Source organism: Oncorhynchus mykiss, chromosome 19 (assembly GCF_057628025.1).
Source record: "Oncorhynchus mykiss isolate SJ-2025 chromosome 19, ASM5762802v1, whole genome shotgun sequence".
NCBI classification, from domain to species: domain Eukaryota; kingdom Metazoa; phylum Chordata; class Actinopteri; order Salmoniformes; family Salmonidae; genus Oncorhynchus; species Oncorhynchus mykiss.
The window spans coordinates 4,637,840-4,656,969 of record NC_143040.1 but is presented as its reverse complement, the minus strand read 5'-3'; the positions used below and the strand labels follow the sequence as shown (position 1 = coordinate 4,656,969).

The 19,130-nt window shown below is 43.9% G+C and overlaps 1 protein-coding gene and 1 non-coding gene across 3 annotated transcripts; one reads left to right on the top strand and one right to left on the bottom strand.

The window, feature by feature from the left end:
* Window positions 1-3,050: 3,050 nt before the first annotated feature.
* On the bottom strand, window positions 3,051-11,239 carry LOC149974718 (protein NLRC3-like). 2 transcript variants are annotated; one of them, XM_090209905.1, is made up of 5 exons: window positions 10,768-11,239; window positions 7,579-7,766; window positions 5,277-5,443; window positions 3,375-5,175; window positions 3,051-3,291 (listed from the first exon to the last, which is right to left on the bottom strand). In XM_090209905.1, exons 2-5 carry the CDS (start codon window positions 7,737-7,739, stop codon window positions 3,114-3,116), a joined length of 2,307 nt encoding a protein of 768 aa, XP_090066031.1. In that variant the 5' UTR covers window positions 7,740-7,766; window positions 10,768-11,239; the 3' UTR covers window positions 3,051-3,113. The 2 variants fall into 2 exon arrangements, with proteins under 2 accessions (XP_090066031.1, XP_090066032.1); XM_090209906.1 differs by lacking the exon at window positions 3,051-3,291 and having other exon boundaries at window positions 3,371-5,175.
* A 7,294-nt stretch (window positions 11,240-18,533) lies between these two features.
* LOC118936979 (U1 spliceosomal RNA) lies at window positions 18,534-18,697 on the top strand. The gene has a single exon (XR_005034404.2). It is a non-coding gene; the product is annotated as a U1 spliceosomal RNA (small nuclear RNA).
* Window positions 18,698-19,130: the final 433 nt, after the last annotated feature.

Here is a 19,130-nt window from a genome sequence, read left to right as displayed (position 1 = left end):
TTATATGTGGGATCCACCAGAGCAGCTGAAAGCAGTTCCCCTGCAGAGTCTCCTGGGTGATTGTAGCTCAGGTCCAGCTCTTTCAGGTGGGAGGGGTTTGACCTCAGAGCTGAAGACAGAGCAGCACAGCCCTCCTCTGTGACCAGACAGCCAGACAGCCTGCAGAGAGATACACAACATATTTATTTTGATACTGTCGCAAAGCTAACTAAAAAGCAGCATTCCCAAGAGAGGATGGCTTTCACTTCAGCAGTGATAAATTCATGAACTTCTTTGAGGAAAAGATCATGATCATTAGAAATCAAAATACGGACTCCTCTTTAAATCTGCGTATTCCTCCAAAGCTCTGCACAACTCTGCCAGGAGGTAGGATCAAGAGAGACACTCAAGTGTTTTAGTACTAAATCTCTTGACACAATTATGAAAATAGTCTTGGCCTCTAAACCTTCAAGCTCCATACTGGACCCTATTCCAACTAAACTACTGAAAGAGCTGCTTCCTGTACTTGGCCCTCCTATGTTGAACATAATAAACGGCTCTCTATCGACCGGATGTGTACTAAACTCACTAAAAGTGAATAAAGCCTCTCTTGAAAAAGCCAAACCTTGACCCAGAAAATATAAACTATCGGCCTATATCGAATCTCTCATTCCTCTCAAAAATTTTAGAAAAAGCTGTTGCGCCGCAATTCACTGCCTTCCTGAAGACAAACAATGTATACGAAATGCTTCAGTCTGGTTTTAAACCCCATCATAGCACTGAGACTGCACTTGTGAAGGCGGTAAATTACCTTTTTAATAATGGCGTCAGACCGAGGCTCTGCATCTGTCCTTGTGCTCCTAGACCTTAGTGCTGTTTTTGATACCATCGATCACCACATTCTTTTGGAGAGATTGGAAACCCAAATTGGTCTATACGGACAAGTTCTGGTCTGGTTTAGATGTTATCTGTCGGAAAGTTATCAGTTTGTCTCTGTGGATGGTTTGTCCTCTGACAAATCAACTGTAAATGTCAGTGTTCCTCAAGGTTCCGTTTTAGGACCACTATTGTTTTCACTATATATTTTACCTCTTGGGGATGTAATTCGAAAACAAAATGTTAACTTTCACTGCTATGCGGATGACACACAGCTGTACATTTCGATGAAACATGGTGAAGCCCCAAAATTGCCCTCCCTGGAAGCCTGTGTTTCAGACATAAGGAAGTGGATGGCGGCAAATGTTCTACTTCTAAACTTTTAAACTCAGACAAAACAGAGATGCTTGTTCTAGGTCCCAGGAAACAAAGAGATCTTCTGTTAAATCTGACAATTAATCTTGATGGTTCTACAGTCGTCTCAAATAAAACTGTGAAGGACCTCAGCGTTACTCTGGACCCTGATCTCTCTTTTGACGAACATATCAAGACTGTTTCAAGGACAGTTTTTTTCCATCTACATAACATTGCAAAAATGAGACATTTTTGGAACAAAAATGATGCAGAAAAATTAATTCATGCTTTTGTCACTTCTAGGTTAGACTACTGCTTGGCTCTACTTTCCGGCTACCCGGATAAAGCACTAAATCAACTTTAGTTAGTGCTAAATACGGCTGCTAGTATTCTGACTAGAACCCAAAAATGTGATCATATTACTCCAGTGCTAGCCTCCCTACACTGGCTTCCTGTTAAGGCAAGGGCTGATTTCAAGGTTTTACTGCTAACCTACAAAGCATTACATGGGCTTGCTCTTACGTATCTTTCCGATTTGGTCCTGCCGTACATACCTACACGTACGCTACGGTCACAAGACGCATGCCTCCTAATTGTCCTTAGAATTTCTAAGCAAACAGCTGGAGGCAGGGCTTTCTCCTATAGAGCTCAATTTTTATGGAATCGTCTGCCTACCCATGTGTGAGACGCAGACTCTGTCTCAACCTTTAAGTCTTTATTGAAGACTCATCTCTTCAGTGGGTCATATGATTGAGTGTAGTCTGGCCCAGGAGTGTGAAGGTGAACGGAAAGGCACTGGAGCAACGAACCGCCCTTGCTGTCTCTGTCTGGCCGGTTCCCCTCTCTCCACTGGGATTCTCTGCCTCTAACCCTATTACAGGGTCTGAGTCACTGGCTTACTGGTGCTCTTCAATGCAGTCCCTAGGAGGGGTGTGTCACTTGAGTGGGTTGAGTCACTGACGTGGTCTTCCTGTCTGGGTTGACGCCCCCCCTTGGGTTGTGCCGTGGCGGAGATCTTTGTGGGCTATACTCGACCTTGTCTCAGGATGGTACGTTGGTGGTTGAAGATATCACTCTAGTTGTGTGGGGGCTGTGCTTTGGCAAAGTGGGTGGGGTAATATCCTGCCTGTTTGGCCCTGTCCGGGGGTATCATCGGATGAGACTACAGTGTCTCCTGTTTTACCAAGCTCAGTACCGACCTGACTGAAACAGTGTGTGTAGTTTACAGCCTGGATCCTCCAGTCCAGCAGACAGCAGTGTAACTCACCTCAGTACCAACCTGACTGAAACAGCTGTACTTACCCCAGTGTGTGTAGTTTACAGTCTGGATCCTCCAGTCCAGCAGACAGCAGTGTAACTCCTGAGTCCTGCAGGTCATTGTCTCTCAGCTCCAGTTGTTTCAGTTGTGAGTTGGGTGAACTCAGGACTGAGGCCAGATCTGAACAGCAACCCTCTGTCAGACCACACTGACCTAGACTAGAGGGGAGTAGAGGACAAACTTGAACGCTTGCAACACACACACACACACACACCCATACACACGCACGCACACACACACACCTCAGTGTGTGTAGTTTACAGTCTGGATCCTCCAGGCCAGCAGACAGCAGTGTAACTCAGCTCAGTACCGACCTGACTGAAACACCTGTACTTACCCCAGTGTGTCTAGTTTACAGTCTGGATCCTCCAGTTCAGCAGACAGCAATGTAACTCCTGAGTTCTGCAGGTCATTGTCTCTCAGCTGCAGCTGTTTCAGTTGTGAGTTGGGTGAACTCAGGACTGAGGCCAGATCTGAACAGCAACCCTCTGTCAGACCACACTGACCTAGACTAGAGGGCAGAAGAACACATGATTAACACATGTTTAAAACATCCACATAATAACTCATACTGAAGATATTTAACTCACACTAGTGTCTGTATGTTGCAGAGTGGACTGGTTAGTCCAACACAGAGCAGCTCCACTCCTCTGTCTCCCAGGTCATTGTAGCTGAGGTCCAGTTCTCTCAGGGGGGAGTTTGGTGTCTGCAGAGCTGAGGCCAGAGTCTCACAGGATTCATATGTGAGTTTACAGCCAGCTAGTCTGAAGAGAGTATATAGTCTGTTAGATATACAAATCCTTCATTATAATGATACTGTATACATCAACTCAATAACATAACTCACAGTGCTCTCTTGCAGGTTTTCACTACCGGCAGCAACCTCTGATAACCTTCCTCTGATGTGCTGTATGTCTTCAGGTCAAACTCCTCCAGCACCTCCTCTGACATCAGTAACAGGTAGGCCAGGGCTGAACATTGGTCAGGTTTTAGTCTTGTTTCTGAAAGAGTTCCTGATCGCAGGGAGGTCTGCATGTCTTCAACTAGAGAGTTGGAACCAAGTTCATTCAGACAGTGGAACAAGTTGATGATCCTTTCTGGTGAGGATTCTTCGTCGATCTTGTCTGAAAGGTACCTGACTGTTCTCTCAACTGTTTTCTTATTGCTCCGTGTGGTACTTCCTGTCTGTGTCAGAAGGCCTCGTAACAGATTCTGATTGGACTCCAGTGAGAGACCCAGAAGGAAGCGGAGGAACAGGTCCAGGTGTCCATTCTCACTCTTCAAGGCCTGGTCCACTGCTCTCCTGTGTAAGTCAGACAACTGGATTGACTTCTTCTCTTCATCATCACTAGTGGTGGGAAAAACATTTTCCTTCTTGTCCAGACATGATTCTAAAGCATGCACTGCTGCTAGAAACTCCTGAATGCTCAGATGCACAAAGCTGTAGACCTTCTCTTGGTACAGCCCAGATTCTTCTTTAAAGATCTCTGTACACAATGCTGAGTACTCTGATGCCTCTGTGACGTCAAGACCACACTCTCTCAGGTCCTCCTCGTAGAAGATCAGGTTGCCCTTCTGCAGCTGTTGGAAAGCCAGCTTTGCCAGTTTCAGGATCATCTCTTTGTCTGACTGAGACAGTTCCTTTGGGCTTGTCTCTGTGGCTTTGTTGTACTTCCTGTTCTTCACAATGATTTGGATGAGCATGAAGTGTGAGTACATCTGGGTCAGAGTATTGGGGACTTCATCCTTCTCTGTCTCTTTCAGCATCATCTCAAGGACTGTGGCTGATATCCAACAGAAGACTGGTATGTGGCACATGATGTGGAGGCTTCTTGATGTCTTCATGTATTTGATGATTTCATTGGCCAGATTCTGATCTGTGATTTTCTTCCTGAAGTACACCTCCTTCTGTGGATCATTGAACCCTCGTACCTCTGTCACTTGGTCAACACACTCAGGAGGGATCTGATTGGCTGCTGCAGGTCGTGTGGTTATCCAGAGGAGAGCAGAGGGAAGCAGAATCCCCTTGATGAGGTTTGTCAGTAGCACGTCTACTGAGGTTGGCATCGTGACATCACAGCACTTCTCATCATTTGTTAAGTCTAGAGGAAGTCGACACTCATCCAGACCATCAAAAATGAAAACAGTTTTGGTTTCACCATCTTCAATGCTGTCAATCTCTTTCAGCTCTGGGAAGTAGTGGGAAAGAAGTTGCATCAGACTGTATTGGTCCTTTTTCAGGTTCAGATCACGGAAAGGAAGAGGAAACATGAAATGAACGTCCTGATTTGCTTTTCCCTCTGCCCAGTCAAGGATGACCTTCTGCACAGAGACTGTTTTTCCAATGCCAGCGATTCCTTTGGTCAGCACAGTTCTGATTGGTTTGCCTTGTCCAGGTAACGGCTTGAAGATGTCGTTGCATTTAATTGGTGTCTCTTGTGTGGTTTGTTTTTTGGATGCCATCTCTATCTGTCTAACCTCATGTTCATTATTGAGCCCTCCACTTCCACCCTCTGTGATGTAGAGGTCTGTGTAGATGTCCTTGAACAGACTTTGGTTTCCATGGTGTCCAATTCCTTCAGATATGTGTTGATACTTGTGTTTCAGTTTAGCCTTGATGTCTTGTTGGACTGTCAGCAGAGTTTGACCTGTAGGAAAACAATGAGAGTTGGGACTCATAAGTTAATGTGTGTGTTTTATAAGGGCCTTTGTACTGTTCTTTGTAATATTGTATGAAACACAGTCTTACTTCTTCTGTCCAGAAGGTTGTGTGTGATCTTTAATGCATCCTCACTGTCCAAACTCTCCCCTTCCTTATTGTCATCTGGTAATGGTTCCTGGCTGAAAGCAGGTGGCCGATCACACTTCATTGATAGCAGGCTGGTTGTAGGTGACACTGCTCTGGGCTTCAGGACACTGAACAAAACAGGGAGACAGATCATCTCATCAATACCTCATCTACATCCTTTTAACAACTGTATAGTGGAACTTCTAGAAGTCCTGATGCTTCTTTTAAAGCTACAGTCTGGAATTGGTAAATCCATTTCTGGCCTTTTTAATGAATGATATAGACCTACATTTTACTGTGGGACAAAAAAGTATTTAGTCAGCCACCAATTGTGCAAGTTCTCCCTGTCATGTACTGTCATGTTGTGTCTTGTCTCTGTCCTTTCCCTTCACCCTGTCTCCCTCTGCTGGTCGTTGTTAGGTTACCTTTTCTCCCCCGCTTTCCCCCAGCTGTTCCTTGTCTCCTCTGACTACCCATTCACCCCGTTTCCCACCTGTTCCCTTTTTCCCTCTGATTAGGTCCCTATATCTCTCTCTGTTTCTGTTCCTGTCCTTGTCGGATTCTTGTTTGTTGTGTTTCATGCCTGAGCCAGACTATCGTCATGTTTGCTGTAACCTTGTCCTGTCCTGTCGGAATCTGCCGGTCTATCTGAGCCTACCTATGTTTGGTTATTAAAGAAGCTCTGTTTAAGTTAGTTCGCTTTTGGGTCCTCATTCACTCACCATAACACTCCCACTTAAAAAGACGAGAGAGGTCTGTAATTTTCATTATAGGTACACTTCAACTATGACAGACAAAATGAGAAACAAAATCCAGAAAATCACATTGTAGGATTTTTTATGAATTTATTTGCAAATTATGGTGGAAAATAAGTATTTGGTAAATAACAAAATGTTATCTCAATACTTTGTTCTATACCCTTTGTTGGCAATGACAGAGGTCAAACATTTTCTGTAAGACTTTTCACACACTGCTGCTGGTATTTTGGCCCATTCCTCCATGCAGATCTCCTCTAGAGCAGTGATGTTTTGTGGCTGTTGCTGGGCAACATGTGGTTGAGATCTTGAGACTGGCTAGGCCACTCCAGGACCTTGAAATGCTTCTTACGAAGCCACAATTTTTTTGTCCGGGCGGTGTGTTTGGGATCATTGTCATGCTGAAAGACCCAGCCACGTTTCATCTTCAATGTCCTTGCTGATGGAAGGAGGTTTTCACTCAAAATCTCACGATACATGGCCCCATTCATTCTTTCCTTTACACAGATCAGTCGTCCTGGTCCCTTTGCAGAAAAACAGCCCCAAAGCATGATGTTTCCACCCCCATGCTTCACAGTAGGTATGGTGTTCTTTGGATGCAACTCAGCATTCTTTGTCCTCCAAACACGACGAGTTGAGTTTTTACCAAAAATGTATATTTTGGATCAACCTAATGCTCTCTAGCAAACTTCAGACGGGCCTGGACATGTACTGGCTTAAGCAGGGGTACAAGCCTGGCACTGCAGGATTTGAGTCCCTGGCGGCGTAGTGTGTTACTGATGGTAGGCTTTGTTACTTTGGTCCCAGCTCTCTGCAGGTCATTCACTAGGTCCCCCCGTGTGGTTCTGGGATTTTTGCTCACCTTTCTTGTAATCATTTTGACCCCACAGGGTGAGATCTTGCGTGGAGCCCCAGATCGAGGGAGATTATCAGTAGTCTTGTATGTCTTCCATTTCCTAATAATTGCTCCCACAGTTGATTTCTTCAAACCAAGCTGCTTACCTATTGCAGATTCAGTCTTCCCAGCCTGGTGCAGGTCTACAATTTTGTTTCTTGTGTCCTTTGACAGCTCTTTGGTCTTGGCCATAGTGGAGTTTGGAGTGTGACTGTTTGAGGTTGTGGACAAGTGTCTTTTATACTGATAACAAGTTCAAACAGGTGTCGTTAATACAGGTAACGAGTGGAGGACAGAGGAGCCTCTCAGGTCTGTGAGAGCCAGAAATCTTGCTTGTTTGTAGGTGACCAAATACTTATTTTCCACGATAATTTGCAAATAAATTCATTAAAAATCCTACAATGTGATTTTCTGGATTTTTTTCTCATTTTGTCTTTCATAGTTGAAGTGTACCTATGATGAAAATGACAGGCCTCTCTCATCTTTTTAAGTGGGAGAACTTGCACAATTGGTGGCTGACTAAATACTTTTTTGCCCCACTGTAAGTAATTTGGGAACACTTTTCATTAGTTTGATATAAGAGAACTGTATATTTTGAAAATTCATTTCTTACCGCTTAGAACTTGTGTCTTGAGTCATTTTAGAGGCAGTGGTCCCCTCCTCTGTCTCCCCAGAGAGACTAATTTTAGAGGCAGTGGTCTCCTCCTCTCTCTCCCCAGAGAGGCTCATTTCAGAGGGAGTTGTCCCCTCCTCTCTCCCCCCAGAGAGACTCATTTTAGATGTAAGTCACAGCTCACTCAGCTACAATAAGCAATAACAGAACAGTCAATATTTCTGAACATTGAAAAACAATTAACAATTACCACACTTTTACTGTCTGTGGTCAGAGTTCAGACACTTCTTGTTGCATTTAAACATACACAGCCCAAAATTATTAATTTGATTTGGATCCCCACTAGCTGACTCCATAACAACAGCTAGTCCACCTGGTTGGATCCCCTGACCCCATAACAACAGCTAGTCTACCTGATTGGATCCTCATTAGCTGACTCCATAACAACAGCTAGTCTACCTGGTTGGATCCCCTGACTCCATAACAACAGCTAGTCTACCTGGTTGGATCCACTGACTCCATAACAACAGCTAGTCTACCTGGATGGATCCCCTGACTCCATAACAACAGCTAGTCTACCTGGTTGGATCCCCTGACCCCATAACAACAGCTAGTCTACCTGGTTGGATCCCTTGACTCCATAACAACAGCTAGTCTACCTGGTTGGATCCCCTGACCCCATAACAACACCTAGTCTACCTGATTGGATCCCCTGACTCCATAACAACAGCTAGTCTACCTGGTTGGATCCCCTGACCCCATAACAACAGCTAGTCTACCTGATTGGATCCCCTGACTCCATAACAACAGCTAGTCTACCTGGTTGGATCCCCTGACCCCATAACAACAACCAGTCTACCTGGTTGGATCCCCTGACTCCATAACAACAGCTAGTCTACCTGGTTGGATCCCCTGACTCCATAACAACAGCTAGTCTACCTGGATGGATCTCCTGACTCCATAACAACAGCTAGTCTACCTGGTTGGATCCCCTGACTCCATAACAACAGCTAGTCTACCTGGTTGGATCCCCTGACTCCATAACAACAGCTAATCTACCTGGATGGATCTCCTGACTCCATAACAACAGCTAGTCTACCTGGTTGGATCCCCTGACCCCATAACAACGGCTAGTCTACCTGGTTGGATCCCCTGACTCCATAACAACAGCTAGTCTACCTGGTTGGATCCCCTGACTCCATAACAACAGCTAGTCTACTCCATAACAGCTAGTCTACTCCCCTGATTCCATAACAACAGCTAGTCTACCTGGTTGGATCCCTTGACTCCATAACAACAGCTAGTCTACCTGGATGGATCCCCTGACTCCATAACAACAGCTAGTCTACCCTGGGGTACACACAACTTAAAAAACGTTACAGTTTAGATTGACAGACGGTAGTAGACATTATAACATTCACCAAGTCAACGTTACAGTTTAGATTGACAGACGGTAGTCGACATTATAACATTCACCAAGTAGACGTTACAGTTTAGATTGACAGACGGTAGTAGACGTTATAACATTCACCAAGTAGACGTTACAGTTTAGATTGACAGACGGTAGTAGACGTTACAGACCGGTAACATAACAGGTATTTATTCTATACCAACCAAAGCCAGGCCCCCCCCCCCCCCCCCCAAAGACCAATACGTTTGTTTTTAAATACATAAAATATTGTATCTTTCATCTCTCTGTGCTTCATAATTGTCCTTCAATTCACAAGAGGCGTAATGTATCGCACAGGAGAAAGCATTCGAGCGAGCGAAACAGCACCCCCTCTGTCTCAGTATGTGTAGACCATGTATCTGATGCTGTCTGGACAGTGAAACAGCACCCCCTCTGTCTCAGTATGTGTAGACCATGTATCTGATGCTGTCTGGACAGTGAAACAGCACCTCTCTGTCTCAGTATGTGTAGACCATGTTTCTGATGCTGTCTGGACAGTGAAACAGCACCCCCTCTGTCTCAGTATGTGTAGACCATGTATCTGATACTATCTGGACAGTGAAACAGCACCCCCTCTGTCTCAGTATGTGTAGACCATGTATCTGATGCTGTCTGGACAGTGAAACAGCGCCCCCTCTGTCTCAGTATGTGTAGACCATGTATCTGATGCTGTCTGGACAGTGAAACAGCACCTCTCTGTCTCAGTATGTGTAGACCATGTATCTGATGCTGTCTGGACGGTGAAACAGCGCCCCCTATGTCTCAGTATGTGTAGACCATGTATCTGATGCTGTCTGGACAGTGAAACAGCGCCCTCTCTGTCTCTCTACATGTAGACCATGTTTCTGATGCTGTGTGGTCAAAAAGAGTATTACATTGTTGTCCGTAGCATTGAAGGCAAAGGGATGCCAGCGAGCATCTGGCCCTTGATTAAAAAAGTATAAGAAATTATTTTCAGTGCAAGGGAACCACGCCTGCAAAGCCCATTATGCAACTTAACAAGGTAAGTCTGAATACAAACTAATGAGAAGTGCGCAGGAAAGGCGTGCATAAGAAAGGCGTCATTTCATACATTAGAATAGTGCTCTTAGTGAATACATCCACGCGCTGCTTGAGTTCACATGTGGTGCGATCAGTTTATCTCGCCCGTTGCACCGGGGTGTGTATTCAGAAGAAAGGTGTGGCGACAACGACTAAACCAGTGGTTAACATTCTGCAACGGTGCACCGGCCAAGTTATATCGAGCGCACAGCAGTGAGCAAAACGGACCACCACTTTCCTGATCGGTGTCACCAGAAAGCATTTTCAACGTTGATTTAGCCCAACATTCAAATAGTTTCTATGCCCATTGTTGCACGTCACTTTTACTTGACTGACTTGACGAAACAGTGTTTTCTTTAGTGACAGATTTACGTAATTCCGATGCACGTCTTCTAACGCAGTTTCGTCATGCGGATAATAATCACGATAATGCGCTGTCAGACGCCTTTACCAATAATACTCTACCTCATATCCCTGTAGCCAATAACATCACTTTGGATCACATTGATTAGGCTAATAAATATGAATCAACACCAATGTAAATAAAACTAAACGTATCATTCTTGAAAGTTGAAATCAGTATTGCATTAACTTTACAGTTCTTCAGGTGTCTTTCCCTTAAATTATCTGTCTCTCTATGAAAGCCTAACTTCTCCACAACACTTTTCTACATTAAATTATAAAAGAACGTAACAAACCTCAGATGTTTTGTCTTCTACCCGTAAGGTCCATGTCTTCCTGTGTTGAGATGAGGTGGAGGGAGAGGGGAGGAGGGAGAGAGGGGGGAGGGTGACGAGAAGTATCAGGGATATACTGTATAGTGCCCTATGTGGCTCTGGTCTAAAGTAGTGCACTATATAGGGAATATGGTGTTATTTGAGGGTACCTACTCTATATACTGTAGTAACATAGGGCCTTGTAGCTTATTGACATAGGATCTGTCTCTCTCACTAACACACACACACACACACACACACACACACACACATACACACCCCACCTTAACAGACTGACTGCACTACATGTACAACACCACACTGTAACAGACTGACTACACTACATTTACAACACCTCACCTTAAAAGACTGACTACACTACATGTACAACACCTCACCTTAACAGACTGACTACACTACATTTACAACACCTCACCTTAACAGACTGACTACACTACATGTACAACACCTCACCTTAACAGACTGACTACACTACATTTACAACACCTCACCTTAACAGACTGACTACACTACATTTACAACACCTCACCTTAACAGACTGACTACACTACATGTACAATACCTCACCTTAACAGACTGACTACACTAGATGTATTACAGTAAAGATATGCTGTGGTATATATGTAGAATATATTACAGTAATGATATGCTGTGGTATATATGTAGAATATATTACAGTAATGATATGCTGTGGTATATATGTAGAATATATTACAGTAATGATATGCTGTGGTATATATGTAGAATATATTACAGTAATGATATGCTGTGGTATATATGTAGAATATATTACAGTAATGATATGCTGTGGTATATATGTAGAATATATTACAGTAATGATATGCTGTGGTATATATGTAGAATATATTACAGTAAAGATATTCTGTGGTATATATGTAGAATATATTACAGTAATGATATGCTGTGGTATATATGTAGAATATATTACAGTAATGTGGTATATATTTAGAACATATTACAGTAATGATATTCTGTGGTATATATGTAGATTATATTACAGTAATGTGGTATATATTTAGAACATATTACAGTAATGATATTCTGTGGTATATATGTAGAATATATTACAGTAATGATATTCTGTGGTATATATTTAGAACATATTACAGTAATGATATTCTGTGGTATATATGTAGAATATATTACAGTAAAGATATTCTGTGGTATATATACAGGGCATTTTGAAAAGTGTTCAGACACCTTGACTTTTTTCACATCTTGTTACGTTACAGTCTGTACAGAAGTCACTGTACAGTGTTGATCTGTTAGAGGTTCATGAGACGGGCTGAATATCAACACAACCATTCTCAGAGCCAGTTTCCCCAAAGACATTCGCAGTGCCCGACTAGTCCGGACTTGAACTCGATCGAACATCTCTGTTGAGATCTGAAAATAGCTGTGTAGCAACACTCCCCGTCCAACCTGACAGAACTTGAGAGGATCTGCAGAGAAGAATGAGAGAAACTACACAAATACAGGTGTGCCAAGCTTGTAGCGTCGTACCCAAGAAGACTCGAGGCTGTAATCAATACTTATGCAAATGTGATATTTCCGGGTAGTTCTTTTTAAATAAATTAAAATTAAACGTTACAAAATGTGGAAAAAGTCAAGGTGCTGTATCTACATGAAGACCAACAGGTCCCTGTAGAATTATTCCTAGCTTGGCAGTCATCCAGTGGTGTCTGGACAGAAGATCTACACACACAGGGAGGGAGGGAGGGAGGGAGGGAGGGAGAGAGAGAGAGAGAGAGAGAGAGAGAGAGAGAGAGAGAGAGAGAGAGAGAGAGAGAGAGAGAGAGAGAGAGAGAGAGAGAGAGAGAGAGAGAGAGAGAGAGAGAGAGAGAGAGAGAGAGAGAGGAGAGCGAGAGAGAGAGAAGGAGAGAGAGAGAGAGAGAAGGAGAGAGAGAGAGAGAGAAGGAGAGAGAGAGAGAGAGAGAGAGAGAGAGAGAGAGAGAGAGAGAGAGAGAGAGAGAGAGAGAGAGAGAGAGAGAGAGAGAGAGAGAGAGAGAGAGAGGTACACATACAGGGAGGGAGGGAGGGAGGGAGGGAGGGAGGGAGGGAGGGAGAGAGAGAGAGAGAGAGAGAGAGAGAGAGAGAGAGAGAGAGAGAGAGAGAGAGAGAGAGAGAGAGAGAGAGAGAGAGAGAGAGAGAGAGAGAGAGGTACACATACAGGGAGGGAGGGAGGGAGGGAGGGAGGGAGGGAGGGAGGGAGAGAGAGAGAGAGAGAGAGAGAGAGAGAGAGAGAGAGAGAGAGAGGTACACATATACACACACTCACACACACAGGAGCAATCACATGTACAGAAACACAGAGAGAGCGAAAGAGAGAGAGACACACAGACACTCATAGATTAAAACACTACAGGATAATAAATACAATCTTTTACTTTTACTAAAAACTTTTCACGAAGGTCTATATTTTCATAGTGACTATGTACATGGTTGGGGGTCACTTCCATTTTAATTCCAGTCAGGTCAGAAAGTCAACGCCTAATTTTTCAGTTTTTGATTTGTTAAAAAAGTTTGAAATATCCAATAAATGTTGTTCCACTTCATGATTGTGTCCCAATTGTTGTTGATTCTTCACAAAAAAATACAGTTTTATATCTTTATGTTTGAAGCCTGAAATGTGGCAAAAGGTCGCAAGTTCGGGGGCTGAATACTTTCTCAAGGCACTGTAAGACAGGGAATTTTTACTAGGATTAAATGTCAGGAATATTGGAAAACTGAGTTTAAATGTACTTGGCTAAGGTTTACGTAAACTTCTGACTTCAACTGTAGTAACTAAAGAGCACATACAGACAACATGCACACGACAGGGTTGCTTTCGTTCATCAGCGCTAGGTCCCTTACGATGAGCAGAAATTATACTTGATAACTGAAGATTAAAACTATCCTTAAAATATGTTTGGTAGTTTGTAGATTTATTTAAAAAAAATTTTTTTAGCTGTTTATCTCTGGGTTGACACTGAGTTGGCTTTGAATTTTTAAGATTTATTCCATGTTTCTACATGCCAGTCCCATCGGAGCCAATAGCATCGCAGCTCTCACCCTCCCATTCCCTCCCAACGGAGCCAATAGCATTGCAGCTGTCACCCTCCCATTCCCTCCCAACGGAGCCAATAGCATCGCAGCTCTCACCCTCCCATTCCCTCCCAGCGGACCAATCACATCGCAGCTCTCACCCTCCCATTCCCTCCCAACGGAGCCAATAACATCGCAGCTCTCACCCTCCCATTCCCTCCCAACGGAGCCAATAGCATCGCAGCTCTCACCCTCCCAACCGAGCCAATAGCATCGCAGCTCTCACCCTCCCATTCCCTCCCAGACGGACCAATAGCATCGCAGCTCTCACCTCCATTCCCTCCCCAACGGAGCCAATAGCATCGCAGCTCTCACCCTCCCATTCCCTCCCAGACGGAGCCAATAGCATCGCAGCTCTCACCCTCCCATTCCTCCCCAGCGGGACCAATAGCATCGCAGCTGTCACCCTCCCATTCCCTCCCAACGGAGCCAATAGCATCGCAGCTCTCACCCTCCCATTCCCTCCCAACGGAGCCAATAGCATCGCAGCTGTCACCCTCCCATTCCCTCCCAACGGAGCCAATAACATCGCAGCTCTCACCCTCCCATTCCCTCCCAACGGAGCCAATAGCATCGCAGCTCTCACCCTCCCATTCCCTCCCAACGGAGCCAATAGCATCGCAGCTCTCACCCTCCCATTCCCTCCCAACGGAGCCAATAGCATCGCAGCTCTCACCCTCCCATTCCCTCCCAACGGAGCCAATAGCATCGCAGCTGTCACCCTCCCATTCCCTCCCAACGGAGCCAATAACATCGCAGCTCTCACCCTCCCATTCCCTCCCAACGGAGCCAATAGCATCGCAGCTCTCACCCTCCCATTCCCTCCCAACGGAGCCAATAGCATCGCAGCTCTCACCCTCCCATTCCCTCCCAACGGAGCCAATAGCATCGCAGCTCTCACCCTCCCATTCCCTCCCAACGGAGCCAATAGCATCGCAGCTGTCACCCTCCCATTCCCTCCCAACGGAGCCAATAGCATCGCAGCTCTCACCCTCCAATTCCCTCCCAACGGAGCCAATAGCATCGCAGCTCTCACCCTCCCATTCCCTCCCAACCGAGCCAATAGCATCGCAGCTCTCACCCTCCAATTCCCTCCCAACGGAGCCAATAGCATCGCAGCTCTCACCCCTCCCATTCCCTCCCAACGGAGCCAATAGCATCGCAGCTCTCACCCTCCCATTCCCTCCCAACGGAGCCAATAGCATCGCAGCTCTCACCCTCCCATTCCCTCCCAACGGAGCCAATAGCATCGCAGCTCTCACCCTCCAATTCCCTCCCAACGGAGCCAATAGCATCGCAGCTCTCACCCCTCCCATTCCCTCCCAACGGAGCCAATAGCATCGCAGCTCTCACCCTCCCATTCCCTCCCAACGGAGCCAATAGCATCGCAGCTCTCACCCTCCCATTCCCTCCCAACCGAGCCAATAGCATCGCAGCTCTCACCCTCCAATTCCCTCCCAACGGAGCCAATAGCATCGCAGCTCTCACCCCTCCCATTCCCTCCCAACGGAGCCAATAGCAACGCAGCTCTCACCCTCCCATTCCCTCCACAAGACCAGAGCTGTTTCTCCTGAATAATGACAGTAAGAGGATTGTTCCACGAAATGTGTGTCTTTTGATTCTCTCTGATATTTAATGCATAAATGACGCACTAATTCAAAAGGCACCTATTTTGTGGAATGACCGAACATTTACTATCAACTTGAAACTTGTGTTTAAAGTTAAACACTGAATCCATTAGAATATAGAATATTATTAAAACGTTGAACTATATGTATTATTATTATTATTATGTAAATTATTATTATCGCAATCTTTTATTGCAAGTAAAATGTAAAGAAAAAAAATTGCAATCACAATCTTGTCCGTCAGGATCCTCTTGCGTGTGACAACCCCATATTTCCACAGTGTCAACAAAACGTTCTCCTTTCAGAATTTCAGAAGTGTCTTAATTAACTAAATTGGAGGAGATATCAGAGAAGGTGGAACGTGTTGGGAGAGCAGAGCCCCGAGACTCTTTGAGTTCCATGTCAAGAGGATGGAGACGGAGGAAGACTTTGAGCAACTAGACAAGCAGCTCCAAAGTGTAGATGCACAGAATCTGATGGTGAAATTGACATTTATTTTGACATTTCATTTACACTGTAGATTTAGTCAGCATTTTTCACACTACCGAACGCTATACAATTAGTTAATTTCAGTCTTATAAGCAATGCCTGTAGATATTTTTTTAAGTAGTCATACTGAGACAGAGGTTATTGCATCACTTCCGGTGTTTCAAACAATGTCTCTTGACACAGATTGTAAGGTTAAGACAAATTAGTGGTAAGGACACAAAGGACTGTGCCGACAAGGTGATGGACAGGTGTGTCATATCTCTAGAATGGATCCAATAACAAGGTCATGGACAGGTATGTCATATCTCTAGAATGGATTCAATAACAAGGTCATTGACAGGTATGTCATATCTCTAGAATGGATCCAATAACAAGGTCATGGACAGGTATGTCATATCTCTAGAATGGATCCAATAACAAGGTCATGGACAGGTGTGTCATATCTCTAGAATGGATCCAATAACAAGGTCATGGACAGGTATGTCATATCTCTAGAATGGATCCAATAACAAGGTCATTGACAGGTGTGTCATATCTCTAGAATGGATCCAATAACAAGGTCATGGACAGGTGTGTCATATCTCTAGAATGGATCCAATAACAAGGTCATGGACAGGTATGTCATATCTCTAGAATGGATCCAATAAGAACGTCATTTTAAAGGTATCGTTAGTGATACAAACGGTCTGCAACAAAGACAGTACATCCAAGAGCCTTGTCTCCTCGGCAGTTTGAAAGTGTTCAATTCACAAAGTACTTCCTATGTATAGTGCCCTATGTGGCTCCCTATGTGGCTCCCTATGTGGCTCCCTATGTGGCTCCCTATGTGGCTCTGGTCTAAACTTTCAGGCTCTTTACCTACGGCCTGATGTCCTTGTTCCACTTCAACGGCCATCACACGAAGCGGGGACTAGGAAACACAACGGTGTACTCTGTTGTCAACGGTACCTACAAACATGTCATTATTCTGTAGTATATTTTGTATTAATAACTGGGTGCTTTTGAGCCCTGAAAGTTGATTGGCTAACAGCCGTGGTATATTTGAGCAATAATACATGACAGCCCATGTGTTACGATGACATTTTTATCATGGCTGTGAGTGTCATAGCCATAAAAACAAAGTCCTCCGGGTTTTTGTGGTACCGTAACCACACAATACATGGTTACAGTCTGTATCCAGGCAACGCTGAGTTGCGTTGTGCATAAGAACAGCCTTTACTACACCCTCCCATTGCTTAAAGGGTCACAAAGGTCGCACAATCAAGATGACCTGCTCTGTCTGTTTTAATAGACTAGATTCTTATCTTGTCTCCTAAACCAATTATTCATTTGAATGGTGGTAATTTGCATCGTCCCTTTTTGAGAAGAATGGTTTTAGGAGCTTGGCGATTTAGATGTATTTTAATTTCACCTTTATTTAACTAGGCAAGTCAGTTAAGAACAAATTCTTATTTACCGAGGAACAGTGGGTTAACTGCCTTGTTCATAGGCAGAACGACAGATTTTTACCTTGTCAGCTCTGGGATCGATCCAGCAACTCTAACCACTAGGCTCCCGCTACCCCACCTTGATCATGTGACCCTAATGTCCTTTTAACTTATTGACACTTATTTTTTATTTTGCTTTGCTGTAGCCCTTTATAAAATACCTGTACCATTTGTTGTTCTTCATTAGAGCAGACTCTCTCGTATGTCATTATGCTGGTGTTGTTCAGCTTTCTGGCCTGTTATCAATTAGTCCTTACTATTTACTTCATTTCATCACACAGCCTACTAGTCCTGCATTTAAATACATTCAAGCATTCTCTTGAATAATTAGCCTACAGTAAACAATGGCCTAAATAATATATATTTAAAAAAATAATTTGTACACTCAACTCTCTGGTGCACTTATAATTTATTTTGTGTTGTTTACACTCTACCAAGCAATCAGGAACAATATATATATTATCATATATATATATATATATATATATATATATATATATATATATATATACAGTATATACAGTATATACAGTATATAGTAGACTATATTATTCGTCACATCGACGCAGCGCTGTCTACTTCCTCTTCCTACGAGCTCAAGTCAAATGTCTTCCATACGTATGACGTCATCTGCTTTTGGCTCCTGAGCGACCAGTCGGATAAACATTCCCCCATTTTTTTCAAGTTGAATTGTTTACTTGCGATCTCTGAATACTGACAAATATGTTAGGCTACAGTTGTTCACCAATGAATGTGATTATGTAGACGGACATTTAGAAAACAAATTCAATGCATATATAATTTCTACCATATTGCATGATGGGAAAATAGTCGGTCCGTGATATAATATAGTAAAACAAAATGTATTGCTTTTTTCTTCGCCTTGTCCGCAACTGTATTCGTAAATGTCATTAAACCCTGTTCAATATGATGTGGTATTATCAGTAGTAGAAGTGGTAACCGTGAGTCAAACACCTTTGTCCTGGAAGGAGTACTCCTCTACCAACGTGTACAACTCATACTTACCTGGCAAGGTAGACACCGTGATCACGAAGGCGGTTCACCCAGGGCGAGGCTCAGCCATTGCACTCCGGCTGTGCTGACCCCTGCGAATTTCTCAAATGTGGAAATCTCGATTGCATAATTTCTGGTAGTGGGGGACTGCGTTCGCGCTCTCCCCTGATCTTGATGTTAAAAATAATTTAGAGACATATTTAATTACATGTGTTTTAACTCGCTCTTCTATTGAGTCTCGTGTTGAGAAGGACATTTGTCAACATTTGCATGTTCTTATCAGATGAATGGCTATAGAATGTAGGGTCTGTTTATGAGTCAACTAAGGCCTCAGAGATACATTTTGTCTTCTGATAACCCGGATGTGTGTGATATCTTATTGTAGCACTGGTGATTATGCCTGTCATGTCCTGATAATGTCAAGGAAAAGGCCTACTTGTGAATGGATCATTTTGTGCCCTCAGGACGTAATGTGGATTGAGGTATTTTATTTGCTAGATTATTAAATCATTTATAGGACAGTTTGTCATTTAAGACCACAGTAAATGTCAACCATTACCATGCCACAGTCATTGCCCTGGTCAACCATTACCATTCCACA

What these genes read in the sequence shown, in the direction of transcription:
- LOC149974718 (XM_090209905.1), bottom strand. Translation starts at nt 7,739, where the DNA reads ATGAGTCTCTCTGGGGGGAGAGAGGAGGGGACAACTCCCTCTGAAATG. An exon ending in CAAGACACAAGTTCTAAGCG is followed by an intron (nt 5,444 to 7,578) that starts GTAAGAAATGAA and finishes TGTTTTGTTCAG; the next exon opens with TGTCCTGAAGCCCAGAGCAG. An exon ending in AAAACCTGCAAGAGAGCACT is followed by an intron (nt 3,292 to 3,374) that starts GTGAGTTATGTT and finishes TACTCTCTTCAG; the next exon opens with ACTAGCTGGCTGTAAACTCA.